The 25819-nt window shown below is 56.1% G+C and overlaps 1 protein-coding gene across 34 annotated transcripts in view; it reads right to left on the bottom strand.

The window, feature by feature from the left end:
- LDLRAD4 (low density lipoprotein receptor class A domain containing 4) overlaps window positions 1-25819 on the bottom strand; it is a 449266-nt gene that overhangs the window by 20549 nt on the left and 402898 nt on the right. For 33 of the 34 annotated variants that reach the window (XM_045377669.3, XM_065533564.2, XM_045377677.3 and 30 more), the window contains one exon: window positions 12743-12897. The exons of the other annotated variant lie outside the window; for it this stretch is intronic. In XM_045377669.3, coding sequence (XP_045233604.1) covers window positions 12743-12897 — 155 coding nt within the window. The remainder of the gene's footprint in view (window positions 1-12742; window positions 12898-25819) is intronic. 34 annotated transcript variants of the gene reach the window in all.

Raw genomic sequence — 25819 nt, 5'->3', positions numbered from 1 at the left:
CACACACACACGGGAGGCACAATCACTCACACACACACACACACACACACACACACGGGAGGCACAATCTCACACACACACACACATGGGCACAGCTGTCTTCTCTGCTACGTACACTTGGAATTATAACATTAGTCTAGTGCTCTGGCCTCTCTGGCTTGGCCCTGGGAGCTGCCCCCACAGGCCGCTCTGGTGAGCACGGCTACCCAGACCCAGGGACCGCCCTGAGGGGCTGGCTGGTCAAATGGCTCTGCTGCATCCAGACTTTTAATTCCTACATCTACGGAAAAGGGACACAGAACGGCTCCAAATCGTGCAGGCTTGAGGACAGACAGTTTCAGACTCCTTTACACTTGAGCAATCTGTTCCGTATTTTCTTCCTTCCGAATGGTCAGTGAACGGTCACACCAACAGGAAAACTCCCCACAAATTCAATCTGCTTGACACCAAAACATTTGCGTTAAAGCGAAAAAATATCACCGGATTTTCCAAATGATTGTCTTTATGGTGCTGACAGTCAGACGTGTTATCTGCAGATCTGGAGCACAGCGACTGAATGCTTTTCCTTTTACATCAGGCATTTGGCACTTTTTTGGGGGAAGTGGGAAATACTCCAATGTTATGGTCTTTGGAGGCGGAACCTTTGCGAGGTAATTAGGTAATGAGGGTGGAGACCTCATGAATGGGACCAGCACCCTTGTTAGAAGAGGCTGGGGCTCTTTCCACAAGAGAAGGTGGCCGTCTGCCACTGGGAAGAGTGGCCTCATCCGAACCCAACCGTGCTGTCACTGTGGTCTCGCACGTCCGACCTCCAGAATAAGACACCAGTGTTTGTTGTTTACAAGCCACCCAGTCTACGGTACTTCGTTCTAGAAGTCAAACTAAGGCTGAATTTTAAAGTTTGAGCTCTTATGTTTATATTTTTGTCCATTTTGAGTTAATTTTTGAATATGTTATAAGGGCCCAATGTCATTCTTTCGCGTGTGGCTATCCAGGTTCCCCATCACCACTCTTTCCCCACTGAATGGCCTTGGCATCCTTTCTGAAAATTATTTGACAATATATTTGAGGGTTTATTTCTGCACTCTCTATTCTATTCCATTGGTCTATATATTTGTCTATATCCCAGCACCACACTGTTTTGATTACTACAGCTTTGTAGTAAGTTTTGAAATCAGGAATTGTGAGACCTTTAACTTTTCAAATCTTTTTTTTTTTTTTTTTTGAGATTATTGTGGATATTTAGGGTCCCTTGAGATAATACATAAACTTTAGGATGAATTTTTTTTCCTATTTCTGCAAAAAGCCTCATTGGGATTTCAAAAGTGATTACAATGAAGTCTGTACATTGCTTTGAGTAGTACTAACATCTTAAAAATAGTTAAGTCTTCCAATTCATGAATACAAGCTATCTTTCCATTTATTTGTATCTTCTTCCATTTCTTTCAGCAATGTTTTCTATTGTTGAGTGCACAAGTCTTTCACCTCCTTGGGTAAGTACATTTCTAAGTATTCTGTTCTTTTTGATGCTATTGAAAATGGAATGTTCTTAATTTCCTTACCGAATTGTTCACTGTACAGGAAAATAAATGCAATGGATTTGTGCATGTTGATTCTGTATGCTGCTACTTTGCCAAATTCATTAGTTCGGACACTTTTTGGGTTATTTTTTAAATAGAATCTTGAGGGTTTTTACACATAAGGTCATGTCATCTCTAACAGAGATGCTTTTACTTCTTCCTTTCCACTTGCAATGTCTTTTCTTTCTTTTTCTTCCCCGATTGCTCTGGCTGGAGCTTCTAATTAACACAATGTGGAACAGAAGCAGTGAAAGCGGGCATCCTCGCCCTGCTCCCGGTCTTAGAGGAAAAGCTTTCAGTCTTTCACCATTAAGTACGGGGTAAGCTATGGGCTTTTCACGGACAGCCTTTGTGATGCTGAAGCAGCTTCCTTCCCTCCCACTTTGTTGGTGGCTTCTATCATGAAAGGACGTTGAATTTCATCGAGTACGATGGCAGTGGTGGCCCATCAGAAGCGGCTGCTGCGAAGACACTGGCTGAAGCAGGGGAGGCCCGGCCAGGGCTGTGTGCTCCATGGAGCCGGTGGGAGCCAGAACAGGTGGGAGCCCTGCCCCGTTCTGAGTTGGGGGGCAGGAGCCCCGCCCCACTGGCTGCAGCTGCGGTCACAAAGCGGACCCAGGCGTCCTCGTGCTCTCAGGGGCCTGGGGAAGTCCCCCTGCCCCTGCAGGCTCAGAAGTGCCCGCTCCTGCCGGCCTCTTCCCGCTCCCGGTGCCCGCTCCTGCCGGCCTCTTCCCGCTCCCGGTGCCCGCTCCTGCCGGCCTCTTCCCGCTCCCGGTGCCCGCTCCTGCCGGCCTCTTCCCGCTCCCGGTGCCCGCTCCTGCCGGCCTCTTCCCGCTCCCGGTGCCCGCTCCTGCCGGCCTCTTCCCGCTCCCGGTGCCCGCTCCTGCCGGCCTCTTCCCGCTCCCGGTGCCCGCTCCTGCCGGCCTCTTCCCGCTCCCGGTGCCCGCTCCTGCCGGCCTCTTCCCGCTCCCGGTGCCCGCTCCTGCCGGCCTCTTCCCGCTCCCGGTGCCCGCTCCTGCTGGCCTCTTCCCGCTCCTGGTGCCTGCTCCAGTTTTGGAGCGAAGCTGAGGCTGAGCCTGGGCACTGTCACAATTCGGCCAGGTGTGTGTCTGCTTGGGGCAGTGTTGATATGCCAGCCCCCTGCCACCTCATCCCCCTCCGGACTTTGGGTGCTGATGAGCATGGGTGGGAGGCTGAGGCAGGGGTGAGCTGAGGGTGGCCCTTGACACCAACAGCCTGGGCGCCGTGTACATGACTGATGGCAGCAGGAGGCAGGCAGGCTCCTGGGCAAAAAGGGGCAGGTCCCTGCTGAAGCCCCACCTTCAAGCCAGGGAGGGCCTCAAGCATGGGGGCCAAGCGGTCAGTTCTGAGTGGAGTCCACAGACCAGAGTAAGAACTTGTGATGCTTTTTCTGGGCCTGCCCATGGCCGTCCATGGACCAATCAGCATGCATTTCCTCCCTTTTGAGCTCATTAAAAATCCTGGATTCAGTTCGACTTGAACAGACGTTGGATCAACCTGCCTGTGGATAGGAGCTACTCACTGCAGGTCTCCTCTCCACCGAGAGCTGGACACTTATTGGCATGCCCTGCCCGAGGACAGGAGCTCCCCATTGCCAGACATCGGGATGACCTGCCTGGGGACAGGAGCTCCCCACTGTGGGTCTCCTCTCTGCTCTGAGCTGGACAGACATCGGGATGACCTGCCTGCAGAAAGAAGCTATACAGTCTGGGTCTCCCGAGAGCTGTTCCGTTGCTCAACGAAGCTCCTCTCCACCTTCTCACCTACCAGTTGTCCATGTACCTCATTCTTCTTGGATGTGGGACAAGAATGTAGGACCTGCTGAATGGTGGGACTAAAAGAGCTGTAACACAAATAGGGCTGAAACATGCCCCTCCACTCACCACACTGTGGGTGACAAGAAGGCAAGAAGAGCTACGGACCTTTGGGTAGCCCAGACCTAGGGTTCTCCTAGCCAGGGCTGTGACACCCTCTTTGGGGCTCTGTGGTTCCTGGTGTCTCCAAGCTTTCGGGAGCCGCCACGTTCCCCTCATCCAGACGTGAGTGCCTGCAGTAGATGCTGCACACAGTATATCTGGTCCAGCTGCAGCCTTGCACAGAGCAAGCACCTGTGCCAGCACCTGGAGCTACCGGCCCTGCCACAGCAACCAGCGCACCTGGCTGTGCGCAGTGGCTGGACCTCGCACTCACTCGCTCACACACCCCTCACCAGTCTGTGCCTGGCTTGCCTTTGGCAGGTGTGGGATCTGGGCCAGTAATGTGAGCTGAGCGCAGCCTGCCAGGGGAAGTGGGCAGGAGGAGCCCAGTGGGCACGAGCAATACTCAGGCAGAAGGTGCCACCAGCCACAAAGGTTTCTTGCTGGCGAAGCGACACCCTAAGGACCCTGTGACAACACTATTTCTGCATCAACTGAGATGACTGTGTGATTCCTTCCCCCAACTTCATTCTGTTAATGTAATCTATGACACTGATGGCGTTTCATGTATGGAACCATCCTTGCCTTCTGGGAATAAATCCCCACTCGTTGATGTTGTATAATCCTTTTACTTTTTTAAATTTAATTTTTATTTAGTATTATTATCATTTTTGAGACAGAGTCTCGCTCTGTCTTCCAGGCTGGAGCGCAGTGGCACAATCTCAGGTCACTGCAACCTCCGCCTCCTGGGATCAAGTGATTCTCCTGCCTCAGCCTCCCGAACAGTTGGGATTGCAGGCGCCTGCCACCATGCCTGGTTAATTTTCGTATTTTCAGTAGCGACAGGGTTTCACCGTGTTGGCCAGGCTAGTCTCAAACTCTTGACCTCAAGTAATCTGCCTCCCTTAGCCTCCCAAAGTGCTGGGATTACAGGCATGAGTCACTGTGCCCGGCCAATATAACCCTTTTAATATACTACTGAATTTAGTTTGCTAGTATTCTGTTGAGGATTTTTGCATCAATAATTAGGAGAAATATTACTCTATGGTTATCTTTTTCTGTTGTCTTTGTCTGGCTTTGGTATCAGGAATGCTGGCCTCGTCTTATAATGAGTTAGGAAGTGTTTCCACCTCTTGAAATTTCTAGAAGTTTAAGAAGGATTGATGTCAATTCTTTAAATGTTTGGTAGAATTCACCAGTGAAGCCATGTGGTCCAGGCTGGAGATTTTAGACTATTGGTTCAATCTCCTTACCAGCTACAGCTCTGTTAAGATTTTTCTGCTTCTTCATGATTCGGTCTTGGTAGGCTGTTAGCAATATTTTTTTCATTTCATCTGGTTATCCAATTGGTTTGCATACAATTGTTTGCAGCACTGTTTTATAATCCTTTTCATTTCTGTATCTTTTGGATCATTTGTCATCCAACTAATACATTTCATATTATTAAAGGACAGTCATCTGCAGCCATGACGTACCGAGGATTCCCTGGGCTGTGCTGTGGGCTGTAGCCTGCTGCCACGCGTCCACGTGTGCAAGGCCACACCATGCCCTGAACCCTCCTGGGCTTATGCTCTCAGCCACACTCTCCTTTCTACATACACAGAGGACCCCAGGAATGATCACAGGCGGGGACTGGAAACAACCGGGGAAAGCACTGAACACAGTGTTTTCCAGCGTGTGCTTTGCAACCTCTTAGACAGCTGGAAAATCCATTTAAGTGGGTCACAGCCAACATTCCAAAAACTGAAATAGAATAGAAATGATCTGAGCACTCTGTAATTATTGTTTTGTAAAACCTCTGCCTAAACTGCGTTATAGGAGGCTTTTGTGTTGTGATATAAAATGTATTTCTTACTGTTCTTCATGGCTAAATACAGATTGAAGGCCTTCGAACGAAGCCAGTTATCCCTCATTTTAGGTGGGGGGAAACTGAGGACAAAGAGGGCACATGCTTCTCTAGGCGCCTCATCCAGTCTGCGGTAAAGCAAACTACTTCTGGGCACTTTCCTTCTACCCAAGGGCTAACCTCCCAGTGAATGAACGTATTTTATGGCCTCAAATAGTTGGAAATCTGTTTTTCTCCTGTTCCATGGTGAGAATTTCAAAGAAGAGATGAAACTGATCTTTGGATATTCAGCAACACCTTTGTCTTCTGATAAAATCAATTTTCCCTGTTTTCTCCCTTTTCTCATGCAGCCTCTCCACCATTCTGATATTTTATCACTACCGTCCTTCCCACTCTAGATGGCAGTCACAGCCCGGACGTGAGGCCGGCACCCCTCGATGTCAGAGACGGCACCTCCCCCTTTCCTCCTCCTGGGGAATCCGTCATCAGACTTCTCAGATTCCAGATCCCCCAACTCTGCTCAATCTAGGGCACATCCCCTGAGAGAAAAGACAAATCATCTAGGAAGGTCTGCTGGGAACAAAAGGAAGGGAATCCTTTCTATTTCTAGGACAATGCAACGGGCTGGGGGAAAAGCAACACGAGGTGCCTCTCCCAGCTTGATGCTGGGGTTAGTGAGCAGTCGGGCTTCAAGAGGAATCAGCCTGGGAGTGAGAAAGCTCCAAGCAGCAGGGAAATGTGGAACACACAAGATCCAGGCAGGGGTCATCCTGATCTCAGCCCCAGTTGCCTCGTCTCACACGTGAGAAGTCCGGGCTCAGAGGGGAGCTTCTGACCTTCGCCCAAGGTCACAGAGCCGCGGGGCTTCGCCCAGAGCCAGAGCCCAGCCTGGTGAGCCTCCCCAGCAAGGGCCTCCCCAGCAAGGGCCACCCAGATCTAGGGTCATTAAGAGAATTTTTAATCTTTCTCTCTCTCTCTCTTTTTTTTTTTCCGGAACAAACCACACCAACTTTCAAGGACTAAGCAAAAAATAAACCAACAGATTTTACTATTAGATTATTAATGCCAATACCTTATATATTTAAAAGATCACTATACATTTGTTGATAAAAATGTTCATACATTTTATGTAAAATTATTATTTTAGCTACCGTAGAAACCGTGTTCAAATGAATTACCCTGGGAGTCTATAGATGCCCAGAACAGCACTGCCTTCAGCATCAGTTTACATGATCAGAGGATGTTTTGTAATTGCAGAGGTAACACATGAATACATTTTTACCATAAATGTTTTACTGAACAGACCAGGGTTCCTTTGTCCTTACGTCCTTCCCGGGCACAGCTGTCGGTTTGCTGTGGGGTCCTTCCTGACCTTTCTTTACAGATCAGTTTGTAACTCGGACGTCAGTCTCACTAATTGAGTCGTGCTTGCCTTTGCACCAAAATTGTATCGTTTGGTTTTAATGAACAAGACTCAACTCTAAACGGATTTTGGCAGGTACCAAAAATCAAATCTACCCCAAAGAGCAAATAGTTTTCCTATTTGCTCTTTGCAAAGGAAGATTTGCCTTTGTAGAGAAGCTTTTAAAAAATTTCCCTTGACTAAACAAACAAACAAACAAAAGCCAGTCAGGTGCAGTGGCTCAGGCCTGTAATCCCAGCACTTTGGAAGGCTGAAGTGGGAAGATCGCTTGAGCCAAGGAGTTCAAGACCAGCCTGGGCAACACGGTGAGACCCTGTCTCTACAAAAAATTTAAACATTAGCCAGGCATGGTTGTGCGTGCCTGTAGTCACAGCTATTCAGGAGGCTGAGGCCGGGCAATCAGTCCAGACTAAGTGTTCAAGGCTGCGGTGAGTTAGGATCATGCCACATTCTCTAGCCTGTGCAACCAAGTGAGATCTTGTCACTTAAAAATAACCCCAAAACCTGAAGGTAATTCCCAAACATTCTGAGCAGCGCCAACATAGGCAGAAGGACTATTTGAGACACTGTCACTTTAAAGATAAGCCTTGACTCTTCCAAAGCTCTGCCCACCGTGGTTCAGGTGGGAATCTGCGTGGACCTGGGGTCCAGCCTCCTTTCACAGCTTCTGCCGGGCCACTTGGCTCCTGTTTCCCTTCACTGAAGGGAGACGTTCTCATTTTGAGGTGATGTGAAATTGTCTATCCTCTAAGGCTTCAATCAGACACAGCAAAGGGCAAAACCTTTCAAATAACCACCTGGGAAGACTGATAAGTTGAAGTCCTTGCTCACTCAGACAGACACGGTGCGGCCAACCCGCCGGACCCTGAGCTCTTGGAAATGCAGTTTCCGTGCAATGCAGTAACGAAGAGCTGTCATCGGACAACCGACACATACACACATCTGTCTGTGGTGCAGCAGGGTCTGCCCTGCCTGCAGGGTCCCCTGCGGTTCATCCCCACAGTGATGCCAGAGGAAGCCTGTGGCTCTTTTCTGTAGTCTGGGGTGTCAGAGACAGACCGAGTACAACCGTGTCAGTAAGCCCTTTAGTCCACTCCTTCAAGCCTTACTGAGAACCATTCCTTTCCACCGTTTTCCACAAGCTTTTCTAAACATACGAGGCGGGCAGGGGTGACAGCAGCAGGACACGGCGAGCCAGGCCTCCAGCCGCAGTGGGAATGAACAGTAGAGCCAAAACCCCCGCTCCCTGTGCCCTCCGAGGGATCCCAGGACACTGCCTGTGGGTTTCTCACACACCCGTGAGCCTGGGGCCCGCCTCAGAGCCTCTGTCTGCAGGGGAGGGTGGAGGGACACTGCCCAGGTAGACAGAGGCACTCGCACATGTGGCGCACCCAGAGGTCCCCTCGCCGTGAGTTCCGAGCCCCAGCACAGCGGTCTCCCGGCTGTCAGCCACCTGCCCAGGACCGTCTGCCCTCTGGCCATTGCTGCTCCCAAGGCCAGCACAGAGACTGCTGGTGCAGGGCCGAGCCTCAGAGAGCAGGGAGCCCACAGCCTCCTCTGTCCCTCTGGCTTTAGGCTTTAGTCACAGAGGAGAGCCCTGCCTGGGGAGATGACTAGACAGCAGTGGCCACGAGTGACCACGTCAGGCTGGGCACGGGACACACAGGGCACTGTTGACCCAGACACGTGTCTGAACTCCTAACCAGGCAGGAACAGGTTTTACGTCCCCGAGGACCCTCTCACCCATTTTTCTGGGAACCAGTGGCCTCTCAGTCTATCTTGGTCTTCAGCCTTGCGGTAGAAGCCTGAGTGCAGAAGAACATTTTATCTGAAAAACAACCCCCATGTGCAAACCCACAGACGGCGACGACGCTGCCCAGTATTGAAGGGCACCCCACGAGACGGGTCAGCCCCCGCAGCACAGGCCCACGCCACAGCAGCAGCCTCACAGCCCCAGCCTCAGGGTGTGGCCCCAGAGGCCACCTTTTCAAGAGAAGATGGAGATTCCAATTTTCATGGGAAATCTCCCAATTTTTATTTTTTTTTAATTTTTGAGATGGAGTCTCCCTCTGTCGCCCAGGCTGGAGCGCAATGGCGTGATCTCTGCTCACGGCAACCTCCGCCTCCAGATTCTCCTGCTTTAGCCTCCCAAGTAGCTGGGATTACAGGCACGCGCCACCACACCCGGCTAACTGTTGTATTTTTAGTAGAGATGGGGTTTCACCACGTTGGCTGGGCCGGTCTCCAACTCCTGACCTCAAGTGATCTGCCCACCTCGGCCTCCCAAAGTGCTGGGATTATAGGCGTGAGTCACCGCACCTGGCTCCAATTTTTAAAAGCTAGATCGACTTAGGTTCCAACACCCTGTGGGGCAAACCACGTACCCAGCCATGCTCTAGGCTAACTCTGTGGCTTCTGCCGAGAGGGACTTGTGGGGAGGCCTCACCCCGTATTAGGGCGCTGTGGGGAGGGCTCACCCCGTATTAGGGCGCTGTGGGGAGGCCTCACCCCGTATTAGGGCGCTGTGGGGAGGGCTCACCCCGTATTAGGGCGCTGTGGGGAGGGCTCACCCCGTATTAGGGCGCTGTGGGGAGGGCTCACCCCGTATTAGGGCGCTGTGGGGAGGGCTCACCCCGTATTAGGGCGCTGTGGGGAGGGCTCACCCCGTATTAGGGCGCTGTGGGGAGGCCTCACCCCGTATTAGGGCGCTGTGGGGAGGGCTCACCCCGTATTAGGGCGCTGTGGGGAGGGCTCACCCCGTATTAGGGCGCTGTGGGGAGGCCTCACCCCGTATTAGGGCGCTGTGGGGAGGGCTCACCCCGTATTAGGGCGCTGTGGGGAGGCCTCACCCCGTATTAGGGCGCTGTGGGGAGGGCTCACCCCGTATTAGGGCGCTGTGGGGAGGGCTCACCCCGTATTAGGGCGCTGTGGGGAGGCCTCACCCCGTATTAGGGCGCTGTGGGGAGGGCTCACCCCGTATTAGGGCGCTGTGGGGAGGGCTCACCCCGTATTAGGGCGCTGTGGGGAGGCCTCACCCCGTATTAGGGCGCTGTGGGGAGGGCTCACCCCGTATTAGGGCGCTGTGGGGAGGCCTCACCCCGTATTAGGGCGCTGTGGGGAGGGCTCACCCCGTATTAGGGCGCTGTGGGGAGGGCTCACCCCGTATTAGGGCGCTGTGGGGAGGGCTCACCCCGTATTAGGGCGCTGTGGATCTGAGGAACATGAGTTTCTGCATCAAGAGGCCTGACAGCCACCAAGTGCTTGTCCACCAAGCGTCCGCCCCGGGGAGCCGGAGGAGCCCGGCTGTGCTGGGTGGGGCCTGGGTGTTCCTCCTGGCTATGAAGAATGGGCACCTGGATTTTCACAACTGATTTAATCCCTATAGGAACTGGTAATGAAGAGATGCGTGATGCGATTCCTTTTGTTAAATTTTACACTGAAATTGCTGTTTCTATAGGTCAAAAATGGCCGAATGTTCACAATTTCATATGCTTCAATCTGGGTAAAGGTCCCTGTCCCTCTCCTACCTCTCCTTCCATCCGCCGATGGCCAGACCAGACCCGTCCCCTGCCCCTGGGCTGCCCACACAGGCCAGGCTGGACCCTCCGGGCCAGCTGCCCGCAGTCGGAAAAGCTCATCCGGGCTCCCTCAGCTCCAGCAAGAAAGGTTCCAGCAACTTGTTCAAACAGCTGTCCGGGCTGTGTCTGGAATGTTCACGCCCCTTTACGGTTTTCCCATCACTGCGTGGTCTAAGATAATGAAACGAAATCTAGACAGTCTCAAAGCTCAGAAGTCACACAAACAAGGCTCCAAAGCAACCAAGCTCAGGCTACCTCAGCAAGAATGCACAAGGGTTCAGATCCAGACCCGCCGCTGCTATCTGCCATGGTGTAAGCATCTGCTTTGCCTGTGACGTAATTTACACCTGGGCGGCTAGTTTTCATTTTCATCCAGAAATCACTGCTTCCACCACATTCAGGCCCAGTAATGTCCATTCCCTGAGCCCCCGGGACACACAGTGTCTACCACATGGCGACAAAGGTTGACTGGCTTTGGGACACCCGTCACATTCACGCAGCCTGCACTGTCCCAGGCCAAGGGACATGGGAGGAAGGTGCCAGTGTCAGGAGGACACTGGCGGAGGCGAGGAGGGTGCTGGTGGAGGGAGGAGGGCTCTGGTGGAGGCAGGAGGGTGCTGGTGTGCCAGGGGGCACAGCCTGGCAGGAAGCCCGGCTGCGTGGGGGCATTCCTGGGTGAAGAGGACCTGGGTTGGGGACCCTCAGGGCAGAGAGAGGGAAATGGACAGCCACACCCACAGTATGAGCGAGGCCTGAGTCTGCGTCCAGGAGAGAACGGAGGTTTCTTCCTCACCCACTGCCACTCTTCTCCCTTTTGGGGAACCATCGGCTAGGCTAATAGACCAGAGCTGGGAGTGGAGCGAGGGCCTGGGCCGAGCTGCCTCTGGTCATCGTGCCGGAATGCGTCTTGTGTCTTACGAAATGTCACACGGAGTCCTTTGCTAAGCTATGCAGAAGCCACAGGAGGAACAGCCACACCTCGAGGACGGACAGCTCCCAGTTCCAGGTTACTCAGAAAAGAAAAGGAGAAACAGCACAGCAGCTCAGGACCTCAAACCCACGCTGCCTGCAGCAAGGGTCTCTGCAAGCCCCAGCTCAGCTCCGGAACGGGGCTCTCAGGGCCAACACTGTATGTGCGTATTAACAAAACGAGGCCCAGAAGGCCTGAGGACTTCTGCGGACACAGTTCACTGGCTACCACGTCTTCACCTGCCACACGGCATGCGGCCCTGACGGGACCTCTGAACGTCGCTTCATCACCTTCCTGAGTTCAGGGAAGGGAGGCTCTGCCGGTGGGCCAGCCGGGGCTTCCCGGGAAAGGGCGTCACACACACCTGCTGCCACGTGACACAGAAGACACTCTTTGGACACATTTTGCTTTTCTGCTGGGCCCCGTGGTTGGTAAGGGTGTGGCCAGTGTGCTGGTGTTCAGGACACAAGGTACTGTGAACAGGGACAGCAAGCGGGGCTGGGTCTGCACCGGGAACAGAGCAAGGAGCTGCCTGACCCACGCTAAGGAGAGAGAAGCCAACACGGGGGCAGGTCTGGGAGGAAGACTGGGGAGCGCCCAGGCAGCGGACAGAGAAGCTCCCTGTGTGCCCGCGCAGAGACCCCGAGCGTCCTGGAGAGAAGGCCGGGGGAGGCTGTGCCTGTTTCCACCAAGTCCAGGGGTGGCGTTCACAGCCCGTAATACATGAAGGCAAAGCAGCGAAGTCTAAGCCTTCTATGGTTCTGCAACTGCTGCTGGAATGAGATTTTCTCCCTGTCCTCTCTCCAAACACAGACGAATCCCATACACTGTTTAGCACTTCAGAAGAATTAGTCCTTCCTCTGTCCAACAACCTACAGGCATCAGGATGCCAAAGCGTTCAGTGCGTCTGGATGGTGCAGCCCTGTGGACACCAGACAAAGGACCCCAGGATGCTCTCGAGGCTCGAGGAAGGTAACACAGCAGGGCCAGGGGGGCTCGTGGACTGGACGGGGCACCCAGAGAGAGGACAGAAGGGGCAAGAGAGGATGCAGGGGGCAAGAGGAGGAAAGGGCTGTCAGGTGCACGCCTTCCCCTGGCATCCCGTCTCCCCCTCCCCACGGTCTGAAGGCAGCACTTGGTGGCAGCCGCCCCTTCCCTCTCTCCGCTACCTGCGGGAGCTGCAGAGCAGACAACAAACCTCGGCTCTGCCCATATGGACGGCTGCGCCAATGAGCCCAGTGAAGTGCGAGCCTGCCCTCCTGAGAGGGTCCCCGGGGTCCCAGCGGCCACTCCAGGAAACCCACCTGGACGGCTGCACCCCACACCCTGGACCCAGCCTCTGAACCCCGATGGGCTCCTGAGTCTCTGGCCGCCGCCTGACGCGGGACCAGGTGGCCGGGGTACTCACCTGCGGCAGCCCGTCCTCCCGCCTCCGGCTCTGGCTTGGGCGGTTGATGAAGGACCGCGTGGAGACTTTGTAGTGGTTCAGCAGGCAGACGATGACCACCACCATCACCGTGACCACCACGACGATGATGATGATTTGGGCGAACTCCAGCTCCGCTGCCACGGAAGAGGACAGTGGTTAGCCGCCTGGCCCTGCGACCCCAGCCCCTTCTCCAGGCACCGCCACCGCCCCAGCCTCTCACACACGTCTGGTCCTCAGGCCCGCAGGACACAGAACCACTGACCCACCTTAGGGAAGGAGACGCCGTGGCACAGCTGGGAGGCTGTGCAAACCTGCCGTGGGGATCGGGAAGCCTGGGCCCTCCCCCACCACGGGGAGCTGAGAAAGCCTCCCCAGACTGGTTATTTCTCCAGTGTCACTGCTCCAGGAACGTTAAACCCGTCTTTATGGTTGAGTGAAGTTTCTCAAGGCGGTTCCCCTAGGGAGCTACACTTGAAAGGAAAAATTGACGTTGTCCCTTCCCTCCAAGGCTGTGGCTGTGCAGGTGAGTCAGGAGGCCTGCAGGCACCGCGCTTCAGGAGTGGCCAGGTCCGGCCTGGGTTTCCCACACCACCGCCCCAAAGATTCCCTAAATGCTACTGACACGCACTTCACATGTGAGTCCAGCAACAGTGACTTCCAGTCACAACACTGGGCCGGCAGCTGGAAGCAGGGGAGCCGGATCCCTGTTCTGGGAGAGGAAGCAGGTCGAGGGCTCACGGGCGGCCTGGAGCCACGTTCGGACCTCACTCTCCCAGCCCATGGCTCTGCCGCCTGCTTCACCCCTCGTCCCCCATGCTGGAAGGAAGTGACTGTCCGTGCAGTGATGTAAATTCAGAACAAGGGGCTCGGGGATGCTATGAGGAAAACAGTGCAGGAATCGGGGGGTGGTGTGGTGGACAAAAGGCAGGAGGAAGAGGAGAGGACGCCACCAGCTGTGCTGCCCTGGGCTCACGGCACACACGCACACACACGCATGCACATACATGTGCTGCAGCAGGGCTCAGGCCCCGGCCGGCGGGGAGGCGTATCCGTCAGCGTATCCGCTCATACGCGCATCTGCTGGTCACACCCTGGGAACCGAGGGTGAGGCTGGACGAGGGGTTCTCTGGATGCCCTCCGCTGCCACTCTCAGACCCCCACACCCTAGGGACTGAGGGTGGGAGCGGAGGGCAGTGGGGGACTGAGGGTGGGAGCGGAGGGCAGTGGGGGACTGAGGGTGGGAGCGGAGGGCAGTGGGGGACTGAGGGTGGGAGCAGAGAGCAGTGGGGGACTGAGGGTGGGAGCGGAGGGCAGTGGGGCCCTGGGGCCGACAGGAGAGGGGCTGGCGCCTTGAGAATGGAGAGCGGAGTGTGTGGGAGGCTGCTGGCTGAGCTGTGCACAGAGAGCAGACGGACCTGCCAAGTGCCCCCTCCCCACAGGCAGGGAGAGGCCAGGCTGGCGGGTACATCCCCCTTCCCTGCGGACACGGACAAGGCCATGCTCTGAGCAGCTCCTGGGGCTGCCAGTCAGTGAGGCCTGCGGGCCCCGCCCCGGCCAAGGGGGTGCTGCTGCTCTGGGGCTCCCTGTGGCCTGTCGGCTAAGCGGTGGGGGCTCTAGGGGCCTGGTGCCCAGCCCAGCCTTGGGGTTTGAGCATCTACTTCCCATGGGGAGGGAATGTCCACCGGAACTGCCACACTTACGTGCATCCCCCCACCACCCCAACACACACACGAAAGTCTCCCCAGGGCTTATCAACCGTTTTCACGCTGGGGGCTTTCAGGAAAAGACTGAAATCGCGCCGAGTCTTCGGGCGGGTGCTTGGGCCCTTTGCAATTGGGTTCCAACAGAAATGTGACCTGACTTCTGCTCACAGGCCATGGGAAGTATGACATGCTTGTTTACCTAGGAATAGTCTTCGACTCTGCCCCTGCCCATAATCTTCCTGTGTCTGGACGTTCTGGCCCGGACCCTGTGTTTCTCAGGACCCCACACACCATGTGACGTCTCCCAGGCTGAGTCTGGAGCCCCTACTTTGCCCCTCCTGACACGGGAGGCGGCTCAGTGGCTTCACCGGTACAAGGTGAACTGATGAGTGACTCAGCACCCCCAGGCTGAGAGAAGGGGCTGGGATGTGTGGCCCCGGTTGGCTCTGCCCGGCTGCATGGGTGTGCTCTCCGTGAGGACAGCCACGCCCACAGGATGCGGCCTGCACTGGCTGCAGAGTGCCCGAGTGTGCCTCCGGCAGCCCTGAGGGTCTGTGCGGGGGGTCAGCCACCAGCCCAAGGCGATCGCCCAGGGACAAGCATGAAAGGAAGCAGAGACTCCGCTCAGGACAAAGGCAGCGAACACAGTGGTGAGGGCTGAACCCCAGAGTCGAAGACTGTTCCCAGGTAAACGAGCATGTCATACTTCCCATGGCCCGTGAGAAGAAACAAGGTCACACTTCTATTGTGACCCGAATGACGCCTTCTTATACCAACTCTTATTTTTATTTTGTGGTTAAATAGCGGAGTATTCACAAATTAAAGCACGCCCTAGGATTTCCGAATGTTTTCTTTTCAAGAGAACTTCACTGCTTTATGGACATGGATACAGAGGAAAGTCACGGTGACAGGGACGGATCAGCACGAAGTCGTGCGACGAGTCAACGCTTCTCTTGGAGGACCCCTTTCCACGTCCTCTGCTCTTGACTATGGAAAGCTATGCAGATAAGCATTTGCAGCAAAGTAAAGCAAATTATGTTTTCACAAGTCTCCGGGCATTTTTTACATATTTGTGTTTCATTTGAAAAGGATTTTTATTATAAAAATCATGAAAACTTCTTGAAAATTTAAATCACATAGAAGGAAACAGTGCAGTGTAAAGTCTCCCTTCCCAACCCACAGCGCCCCTGACTCCACCAAGCCTTACTCCGTCCCCGGGGACAGCCCAGGCCTGTGTGTGTGTTTGCTATGAAATAAAGGCTTTTTCCTCTTTTCAGCTATTGGAATCGATGTGCAAATATCTTGTCTGCGTCTTTTCACTTAACACATCACAGACCTCTTTAAACGAGCACACACGTGCACTGGCCTCGCTCTGCGGCGGCTGTCACACACGTGCACTGTCACACACACACACTGGCCTCACTCTGCGGCGGCTGTCTGTCACACACACGCGCACTGGCCTCGCTCTGCGGCGGCTGTCTGTCACACACGTGCACTGGCCTCGCTCTGCGGCGGCTGTCTGTCACACACACACACTGGCCTCGCTCTGCGGCGGCTGTCTGTCACACATACACGCACTGGCCTCGCTCTGCGGCGGCTGTCTGTCACACACATACACGCACTGGCCTCGCTCTGCGGCGGCTGTCTGTCACACACATACACGCACTGGCCTCGCTCTGCGGCGGCTGTCTGTCACACACACGCGCACTGGCCTCACTCTGCGGCGGCTGTCTGTCACACACACACACTGGCCTCGCTCTGCGGCGGCTGTCTGTCACACACGCGCACTGGCCTCGCTCTGCGGCGGCTGTCTGTCACACACGTGCACTGGCCTCGCTCTGCGGCGGCTGTCTGTCACACATACACGCACTGGCCTCGCTCTGCGGCGGCTGTCTGTCACACACATACACGCACTGGCCTCGCTCTGCGGCGGCTGTCTGTCACACACATACACGCACTGGCCTCGCTCTGCGGCGGCTGTCTGTCACACATACACGCACTGGCCTCGCTCTGCGGCGGCTGTCTGTCACACACATACACGCACTGGCCTCGCTCTGCGGCGGCTGTCTGTCACACATACACGCACTGGCCTCGCTCTGCGGCGGCTGTCTGTCACACACATACACGCACTGGCCTCGCTCTGCGGCGGCTGTCTGTCACACACATACACGCACTGGCCTCGCTCTGCGGCGGCTGTCTGTCACACACGCACGCACTGGCCTCGCTCTGCGGCGGCTGTCTGTCACACACGCTGGCCTCGCTCTGCGGCGGCTGTCACACACGTGCACTGTCACACACACACACACTGGCCTCGCTCTGCGGCGGCTGTCTGTCACACACATACACGCACTGGCCTCGCTCTGCGGCGGCTGTCTGTCACACACATACACGCACTGGCCTCGCTCTGCGGCGGCTGTCACACACATACACGCACTGGCCTCGCTCTGCGGCGGCTGTCACACACACACACACTGGCCTCGCTCTGCGGCGGCTGTCTGTCACACACACACTGGCCTCGCTCTGCGGCGGCTGTCACACACACACGCACTGGCCTCGCTCTGCGGCGGCTGTCTGTCACACACATACACGCACTGGCCTCGCTCTGCGGCGGCTGTCTGTCACACACACGCGCACTGGCCTCACTCTGCGGCGGCTGTCACACACACACACGCACTGGCCTCGCTCTGCGGCGGCTGTCACACACACATGCACTGGCCTCGCTCTGCGGCGGCTGTCACACACACACACACTGGCCTCGCTCTGCGGCGGCTGTCTGTCACACACACACACTGGCCTCGCTCTGTGGCGGCTGTCTGTCACACACACACTGGCCTCGCTCTGCGGCGGCTGTCTGTCACACACACACGCACTGGCCTCGCTCTGCGACGGCTGTCTGTCACACACGCACTGGCCTCGCTCTGCGGCGGCTGTCACACACACACGCACTGGCCTCGCTCTGCGGCGGCTGTCTGTCACACACACACGCACTGGCCTCGCTCTGCGGCGGCTGTCACACACACACACGCACTGGCCTCGCTCTGCGGCGGCTGTCACACACACATGCACTGGCCTCGCTCTGCGGCGGCTGTCACACACACACACACTGGCCTCGCTCTGCGGCGGCTGTCTGTCACACACACACACTGGCCTCGCTCTGTGGCGGCTGTCTGTCACACACACACGCACTGGCCTCGCTCTGCGGCGGCTGTCTGTCACACACACACGCACTGGCCTCGCTCTGCGACGGCTGTCTGTCACACACACGCGCACTGGCCTCGCTCTGCGGCGGCTGTCTGTCACACACACACGCACTGGCCTCGCTCTGCGGCGGTTGTCTGTCACACACACACACGCACTGGCCTCGCTCTGCGGCGGCTGTCTGTCACACACACACGCACTGGCCTCGCTCTGCGGCGGCTGTCTGTCACACACACACGCACTGGCCTCGCTCTGCGGCGGCTGTCTGTCACACACACACACGCACTGGCCTTGCTCTGCGGCGGCTGTCACACACACACGCACTGGCCTCGCTCTGCGGCGGCTGTCACACACACACACACTGGCCTCGCTCTGCGGCGGCTGTCTGTCACACACACACACTGGCCTCGCTCTGTGGCGGCTGTCTGTCACACACACACTGGCCTCGCTCTGCGGCGGCTGTCTGTCACACACACGCGCACTGGCCTCGCTCTGCGGCGGCTGTCTGTCACACACACACGCACTGGCCTCGCGCTGCGGCGGTTGTCTGTCACACACACACACGCACTGGCCTCGCTCTGCGGCGGCTGTCTGTCACACACACACGCACTGGCCTCGCTCTGCGGCGGCTGTCTGTCACACACATACACGCACTGGCCTCGCTCTGCGGCGGCTGTCTGTCACACACATACACGCACTGGCCTCGCTCTGCGGCGGCTGTCTGTCACACATACACGCACTGGCCTCGCTCTGCGGCGGCTGTCTGTCACACACATACACGCACTGGCCTCGCTCTGCGGCGGCTGTCTGTCACACATACACGCACTGGCCTCGCTCTGCGGCGGCTGTCTGTCACACACATACACGCACTGGCCTCGCTCTGCGGCGGCTGTCTGTCACACACATACACGCACTGGCCTCGCTCTGCGGCGGCTGTCTGTCACACACGCACGCACTGGCCTCGCTCTGCGGCGGCTGTCTGTCACACACGCTGGCCTCGCTCTGCGGCGGCTGTCACACACGTGCACTGTCACACACACACACACTGGCCTCGCTCTGCGGCGGCTGTCTGTCACACACATACACGCACTGGCCTCGCTCTGCGGCGGCTGTCTGTCACACACATACACGCACTGGCCTCGCTCTGCGGCGGCTGTCACACACATACACGCACTGGCCTCGCTCTGCGGCGGCTGTCACACACACACACACTGGCCTCGCTCTGCGGCGGCTGTCTGTCACACACACACTGGCCTCGCTCTGCGGCGGCTGTCACACACACACGCACTGGCCTCGCTCTGCGGCGGCTGTCTGTCACACACATACACGCACTGGCCTCGCTCTGCGGCGGCTGTCTGTCACACACACGCGCACTGGCCTCACTCTGCGGTGGCTGTCACACACACACACGCACTGGCCTCGCTCTGCGGCGGCTGTCACACACACATGCACTGGCCTCGCTCTGCGGCGGCTGTCACACACACACACACTGGCCTCGCTCTGCGGCGGCTGTCTGTCACACACACACACTGGCCTCGCTCTGTGGCGGCTGTCTGTCACACACACACGCACTGGCCTCGCTCTGCGGCGGCTGTCTGTCACACACACACGCACTGGCCTCGCTCTGCGACGGCTGTCTGTCACACACACGCGCACTGGCCTCGCTCTGCGGCGGCTGTCTGTCACACACACACGCACTGGCCTCGCTCTGCGGCGGTTGTCTGTCACACACACACACGCACTGGCCTCGCTCTGCGGCGGCTGTCTGTCACACACACACGCACTGGCCTCGCTCTGCGGCGGCTGTCTGTCACACACACACGCACTGGCCTCGCTCTGCGGCGGCTGTCTGTCACACACACACACGCACTGGCCTTGCTCTGCGGCGGCTGTCACACACACACGCACTGGCCTCGCTCTGCGGCGGCTGTCACACACACACACACTGGCCTCGCTCTGCGGCGGCTGTCTGTCACACACACACACTGGCCTCGCTCTGTGGCGGCTGTCTGTCACACACACACTGGCCTCGCTCTGCGGCGGCTGTCTGTCACACACACGCGCACTGGCCTCGCTCTGCGGCGGCTGTCTGTCACACACACACGCACTGGCCTCGCGCTGCGGCGGTTGTCTGTCACACACACACACGCACTGGCCTCGCTCTGCGGCGGCTGTCTGTCACACACACACGCACTGGCCTCGCTCTGCGGCGGCTGTCTGTCACACACACACACGCACTGGCCTCGCTCTGCGGCGGTTGTCACACGCACACGCACTGGCCTCGCTCTGCGGCGGCTGTCTGTCACACACACACACACTGGCCTCGCTCTGCGGCGGCTGTCTGTCACACACGCGCACTGGCCTCGCTCTGCGGCGGCTGTCTGTCACACACGCACTGGCCTCGCTCTGCGGCGGCTGTCTGTCACACACACGCACTGGCCTCGCTCTGCGGCGGCTGTCTGTCACACACACACACGCACTGGCCTCGCTCTGCGGCGGTTGTCTGTCACACACACACGCACTGGCCTCGCTCTGCGGCGGCTGTCACACGCACACGCACTGGCCTCGCTCTGCGGCGGCTGTCTGTCACACACACACACACTGGCCTCGCTCTGCGGCGGCTGTCACACACGCGCACTGGCCTCGCTCTGCGGCGGCTGTCTGTCACACACGCACTGGCCTCGCTCTGCGGCGGCTGTCTGTCACACACACGCACTGGCCTCGCTCTGCGGCGGCTGTCTGTCACACACACACACGCACTGGCCTCGCTCTGCGGCGGTTGTCTGTCACACACACACGCACTGGCCTCGCTCTGCGGCGGCTGTCACACACACACGCACTGGCCTCGCTCTGCGGCGGCTGTCTGTCACACACACACGCACTGGCCTCGCTCTGCAGCGGCTGTCACACACACGCGCACTGGCCTCGCTCTGCGGCGGCTGTCACACACGCACTGGCCTCGCTCTGCGGCGGCTGTCTGTCACACACACACGCACTGGCCTCGCTCTGCGGCGGCTGTCACACACACGCGCACTGGCCTCGCTCTGCGGCGGCTGTCTGTCACACACATGCGCACTGGCCTCGCTCTGCGGCGGCTGTCTGTCACACACGCACACTGGCCTCGCTCTGCGGCGGCTGTCTGTCACACACGCGCACTGGCCTCGCTCTGCGGCGGCTGTCTGTCACACACGCACTGGCCTCGCTCTGCGGCGGCTGTCTGTCACACACGCACTGGCCTCGCTCTGCGGCGGCTGTCACACACACACGCACTGGCCTCGCTCTGCGGCGGCTGTCTGTCACAGAGTAAAAACATACTGGAATTTGCCTTCCCAGCTGGTGGCTGTTCAGGTGGCTTTTTTCTTTTGTCTCTTAGAACCACAAAGTTGCACGTGTGTATGTGCAAGTGTGTGGCTGGCACACATTTGTCGGCATACTTGTAGGAAAGACTCCTAAAAGTGACGTTTCTGGGCCCAGGGCATAATCACTTTTAATCCTCGTGGCTACTGAGAACCTGCCTTTTGTAAAGGCTGCATTAGTTCCGGCTATCCCAGTAAGAAGGCGTGTTCCCCATGCCCTCATTCACCCTGGAGACTCACCCTTTCAATCGGTGACAATCTGATGGGCAAAAATAGGTATCTCTTTTTAATTTGTATTTCTCCAATGACTGGTAATTTCAGATCTTTCCCTATGGTTATGGTAATCTGTGTTTCTCTTTTTCATAATCATATTAGTGTATTTATAGTTTTCTCATTTATTTCTTACGTATTGATGTGAAATCTTTACACACTATGGTTTCGCATCTTTGTCTGTTACGTGTTGCAACTATTTCCCCTAGCCAGTCATTTCTTTAAACTTCACCATGAGTTTCTCTATAGATGCTATAAATTTTTATACCATCAAATACTCTCTTTTTCCTTTATGGCTTCTAAACTTCCTGTTGGATTGGGAAGGTCCTCTTTAATATTCTAAACATACTTTTTTCCTAAGATTTTTGGAGTTTGTATTTTATGTTAGATCTTTATTTGCTCTGGATTTTATTCCTCTTTTGGTCTGACACAGCACATGGAACATGTGATATTGACTGAAAGGTGTCCATTTTCTGAACTAAGGTCTGATTTAAAAATTCAGGCAAGGATGAGAAAGATCTCAGTTGTATGAAACAGAGCATGGAATTACTCCCTGTAAAAGTAAACTCCAGGCCAGGCGTGTCTGGAATCTCAGCACTTTGGGAGACCAAGGCGGGGAAACTGTTTAAGGCCAGGAGTTCAAGATCAGCTTGGGCAATAGAGCGAGACCCTGTCTCTTTTATAAAAAAAAAAAAAAAAAAAGTAAAGCCCTCACCATCTTTCTTTTTAAGGGCACTGCCTTCTTATGAACCTGCCACACACGTGGGTACTGCCCTGCCCTGCTGGGACATCCGCGCCATGCTGTTGCCCCGAGGCTGATTCAAACATGAGTCATGCCCGGCCGTGGCAGGTACATCTACAGCACACGGGTGAGCGGTGGCCTGGGGGTTCGTGGGCACCCTAGTGGCACGGTGCCTGGGGCAGGTCAAGGTCGCGGGCGTACTCCGAGGCTGTGGGAGCAGGAACACTGTCCCCAGGACCCTGCAAACAAAATCAAGTGGCCCCGAGGGGAGCCCTGGGGTGGCGGCAGCCTGATGAGGGCCTGAGCCACGAGGGCACTCAGTCCTGGGCACAAGAGGCAACAAAGACCCAGGGACACCTGGTCCCAGAGCCACCATCCTCGCAGCCCGGTCATCTCACTGCAGCAGCCCGGTCCCTGGCTGCGGGCGGGGGTGGCCCGTGTGCTCCTGAAGTCCTCCCCGAGGGTGTCAGGGCCTAGTGCGGGGCCCACACGTGCAGCACAGCCTGCTCTGGGGACTCTGGGCAAAACCCATACGTGGAAACAGATCCCTTCTCGCCTTTAAGTCACGGGAGCCAGAACTCTAGCAGCCGAAAAGATGAGCATCGTACTCTCTTCAGGGCCACACGCCGCCCCGGGCAGGGCCCAGGAGAGCCTCAAAGTGAAAACTGCGGTCAACAGGTTCTTGGAAACGTGTGTGAGGATTCCCAGACCCTGACCCTGCCCTGAGATGCCCTCTCCCTCCGTGACCCTCTTCGAGCTCACGAGGGGTGTGTGGCGACCCCCCCACCTGTCCTCCCACGCCCTCTCAGTCATTTTAAACAGGAGAATTCCACCAAACGCCCACAGCCCGTTTTCACGTGGCAGGGCAGGGGGTGGCTGTGGTGCGTGGAGCATCCACAGAAAGGAAAGATGCCTGGGGTTTGGGTTTGTTTCTAGGGGTGGGGAAGGAGTCGGCTGGAAAAGGGAGGCTAAGAAGAGAATGAATTCTGGAAGAGCTGCTGAAACAGAAAGTTTGGAAAAATAAAACCTGCAGGAGTAGCAGCATTCTTAGAAAATTAATCGGATGCTTTGGGGCTTCCAGGACGCTACGCGCCTAACACGGATTCTGGCACAGACGACGGGTCGAGTTTCCTTGTTCAATAGCAACGGATGTCCACAGAAGAGAGCCAGAAAGCAGGGCACGCAAGGAAAGAAGTTGAGGCCAAAGTCAAATGTTCACATCCCCCTTCTACGGCGCCGTAGTTCATGACGCTGTAACAGATGAGTCACTGCAATGGAAATACCGGATACTTTTTAATACATCTAGCCTAAAACTTACAGGAAGGCATCCTAGCACCTTCTTTTATTATTGTACAGCAGTGACAGTGACGACACTGATGATGGCATCTCTCTATTTTTACGGAAACCTCTCCAGGAAATCCCAGGCTGCACACCGGAGAATTACGGGAACAGAAGCAGCGGTGTGAAGTCTGTGGGTCCCTTCCTGGTTCAATGAGGAGCTGAACTGAATCATACCAGAGGCATGAGTGTCTGCGCTATTTTTAAAGAGCCCTGGGGAAGTGCGGTTGTCCCACCTTAGGCTCCTCATGTAACACTCATTTCTATTTGTGGGACGGTTAACACCGTCTTCCATGTGGTCGTTCCGCCACTGATATATTATCCTTCAGCGAAGTCCTGTTTCTACAGTTTACTTATTTTTAAGCTCCAGATGCGTAACGTGTGCCCGCAAAGACCCTATCATGGGGCAGGGGGCACGGTCCGGACCCCGCATGCGTTCCTCTCTTTCCCCAGGCCACGTACGCACCTTGGCAAGAATCCAGAAAACGTTCCACGCAGAACGTTGTGATGTCACAGAAACGGCCACCCCTTGGCCACGAAGCCCTCGCCCCACCCTGCGTGGTCACTTCCTACTCCACCGACCGCAGCTCCCCCCTCGCGCCCCGACGCGCTGGCCTCTCCCGGAGCCCCAAGCCTGCCACAGAGCCTCCCCTCCAGGCAGCCGCTTCCCCTGCACGCTCCTGCCGCGCCGCTGGGACACACCGGCCCTCCCACGGGTGGCCTGGCTTCTGCACAGCGAACTTGTCGCGTCTCCTTCCTGTCCCCAGCGGAGACGGGCGTGGTGGCGACATGACAGCCTCAGGGGTGTCTTACTCTTTATTTATGGCTCCGTGACACGTTCAAAGTGCTGAATGTTCCTAAAGGCTGGTAAATTCTTTCCAAGATCCTCCAGAGACTGGGCGGCGGTGGTGGCAGGAAGACGGGTGGGGGCAGGAGTTGGAATCTACTTAGACTATAATTGCCTCAAGTTTGTGAACTGTTAGTATAAAAATACTCTTGGAGACTTTAATGGTTGAATGAAGATTCACACTCATTAAACACCACGGCTGAGGGGGAAAATTCAGCCTGTGTTACAAGAATGACTTCACAGCTTGAAGTACAGAAGCAAAACAATAAGAGCTATCATCATACTGATTACATGATATATTGTGAATTTTATTTTCCTTGGAGGTGGGTTGGCGGCCCTACCGTACGGTACAACAAGTGGAACGGAAGGGAAAAAAGCCACGTGACAGAAATACCCAGGTTTTGGTGTCACCTGCTGGCTTTACCTTCCTTTAAAAGCTCTTTCCTAAGCCCCGATGGCGGGTTCACTGCCTCTGGGGCCTTCCTGTGCAGCTCGGAACCCTGTTGCAGCACTTACGACTGCCTTGGTGGTATCCATTCTCTGGCCTTCTTCCTCTACAGAGTGAGCCCTGGGTCAACGCCTCGTTCATCCAGTGTCTCAGCGGGTAGCGTGCGCCTGGCGCGAAGCTGGCGTTCCCCATTGAGACGCTGGTGGAGAAGCCCTAAGAAGGAAGGCACCCCAAAGGCCTGAGCTGCTCCAACAGCGTCTAGCACAGACACACGTTCTCCCAAACCCTTCCCGGCGCCTTCAGTGCTGCTGGAGTTTTGCTAAAGGTTTTCATGTTTTGCAACAATTATTCAAAAAATGTTACTAGTCTAAGAGGGTGCGCTCGGTCACTGAGAAAAGAGCCTCTCGTTGCGCGGAGCCGCTGTTTGCAGCCATGTATTTATGGACAACAGTTGCATGATAATAGAATGAGGAAACGGTCCCTATGACCCGCAGGTGGAGAGATGAACGTGGAGGCAGGTGTGGCCCCGGCACTGCCACCTGATACCGGCCCAAGGCCAGGTGCCCCGGACGGCACGGGCAGGCGGGCAGCCGCCAGCAATGCCTGGACGGACCAGGGCATCCCTCGAATGCAGACTCCACGAGCCCGTCCAGCTGCAGCGGCATCTCCTCGCGTTACGAAAGCCCCAGCGCTCATCCGCTACAATTACGTCTCACCACGCATTTTAGAACCTAGAGTTTCATGATCTCTTTAGAAAGAAATTTACCTAAATATGTTCCGATCAAAGATGACTGACAGGATTTTCTAAAAACTCAGCAGAGGAGTAAGAGCAATTATAAACCTTTTAAAAGTCTATCCCTCCGCCATGCTATAAATGGAAAAAAATACATACATAAGCCATAATTCCCCCTATAGGATTCATTTAAAATCCACCCTCACCTCCACCTCCACATTATTAATTTAGGAAAGTGCATCAGAAAAAAAAAAACACAGCTGCACATGGAATGGAACCTTCATTTCCACAGGGGAGGGAGCTGGCTTCGGAGGCTCTCATCCCACAGCCAGTCTGTCTGTCTCTCACTTTCTCTGGCTCTCTCTCCCTCTCTCTCCCCCTCTCAGAGTCACAGTTCTCCTTCCTAATGGCTGCTGTCACT

This window comes from Macaca fascicularis, chromosome 18 (genome assembly GCF_037993035.2).
Source record: "Macaca fascicularis isolate 582-1 chromosome 18, T2T-MFA8v1.1".
NCBI lineage: Eukaryota > Metazoa > Chordata > Mammalia > Primates > Cercopithecidae > Macaca > Macaca fascicularis.
Note: the sequence above shows the minus strand (reverse complement) of the source record. Positions and strands in the feature narration are given on the sequence as shown.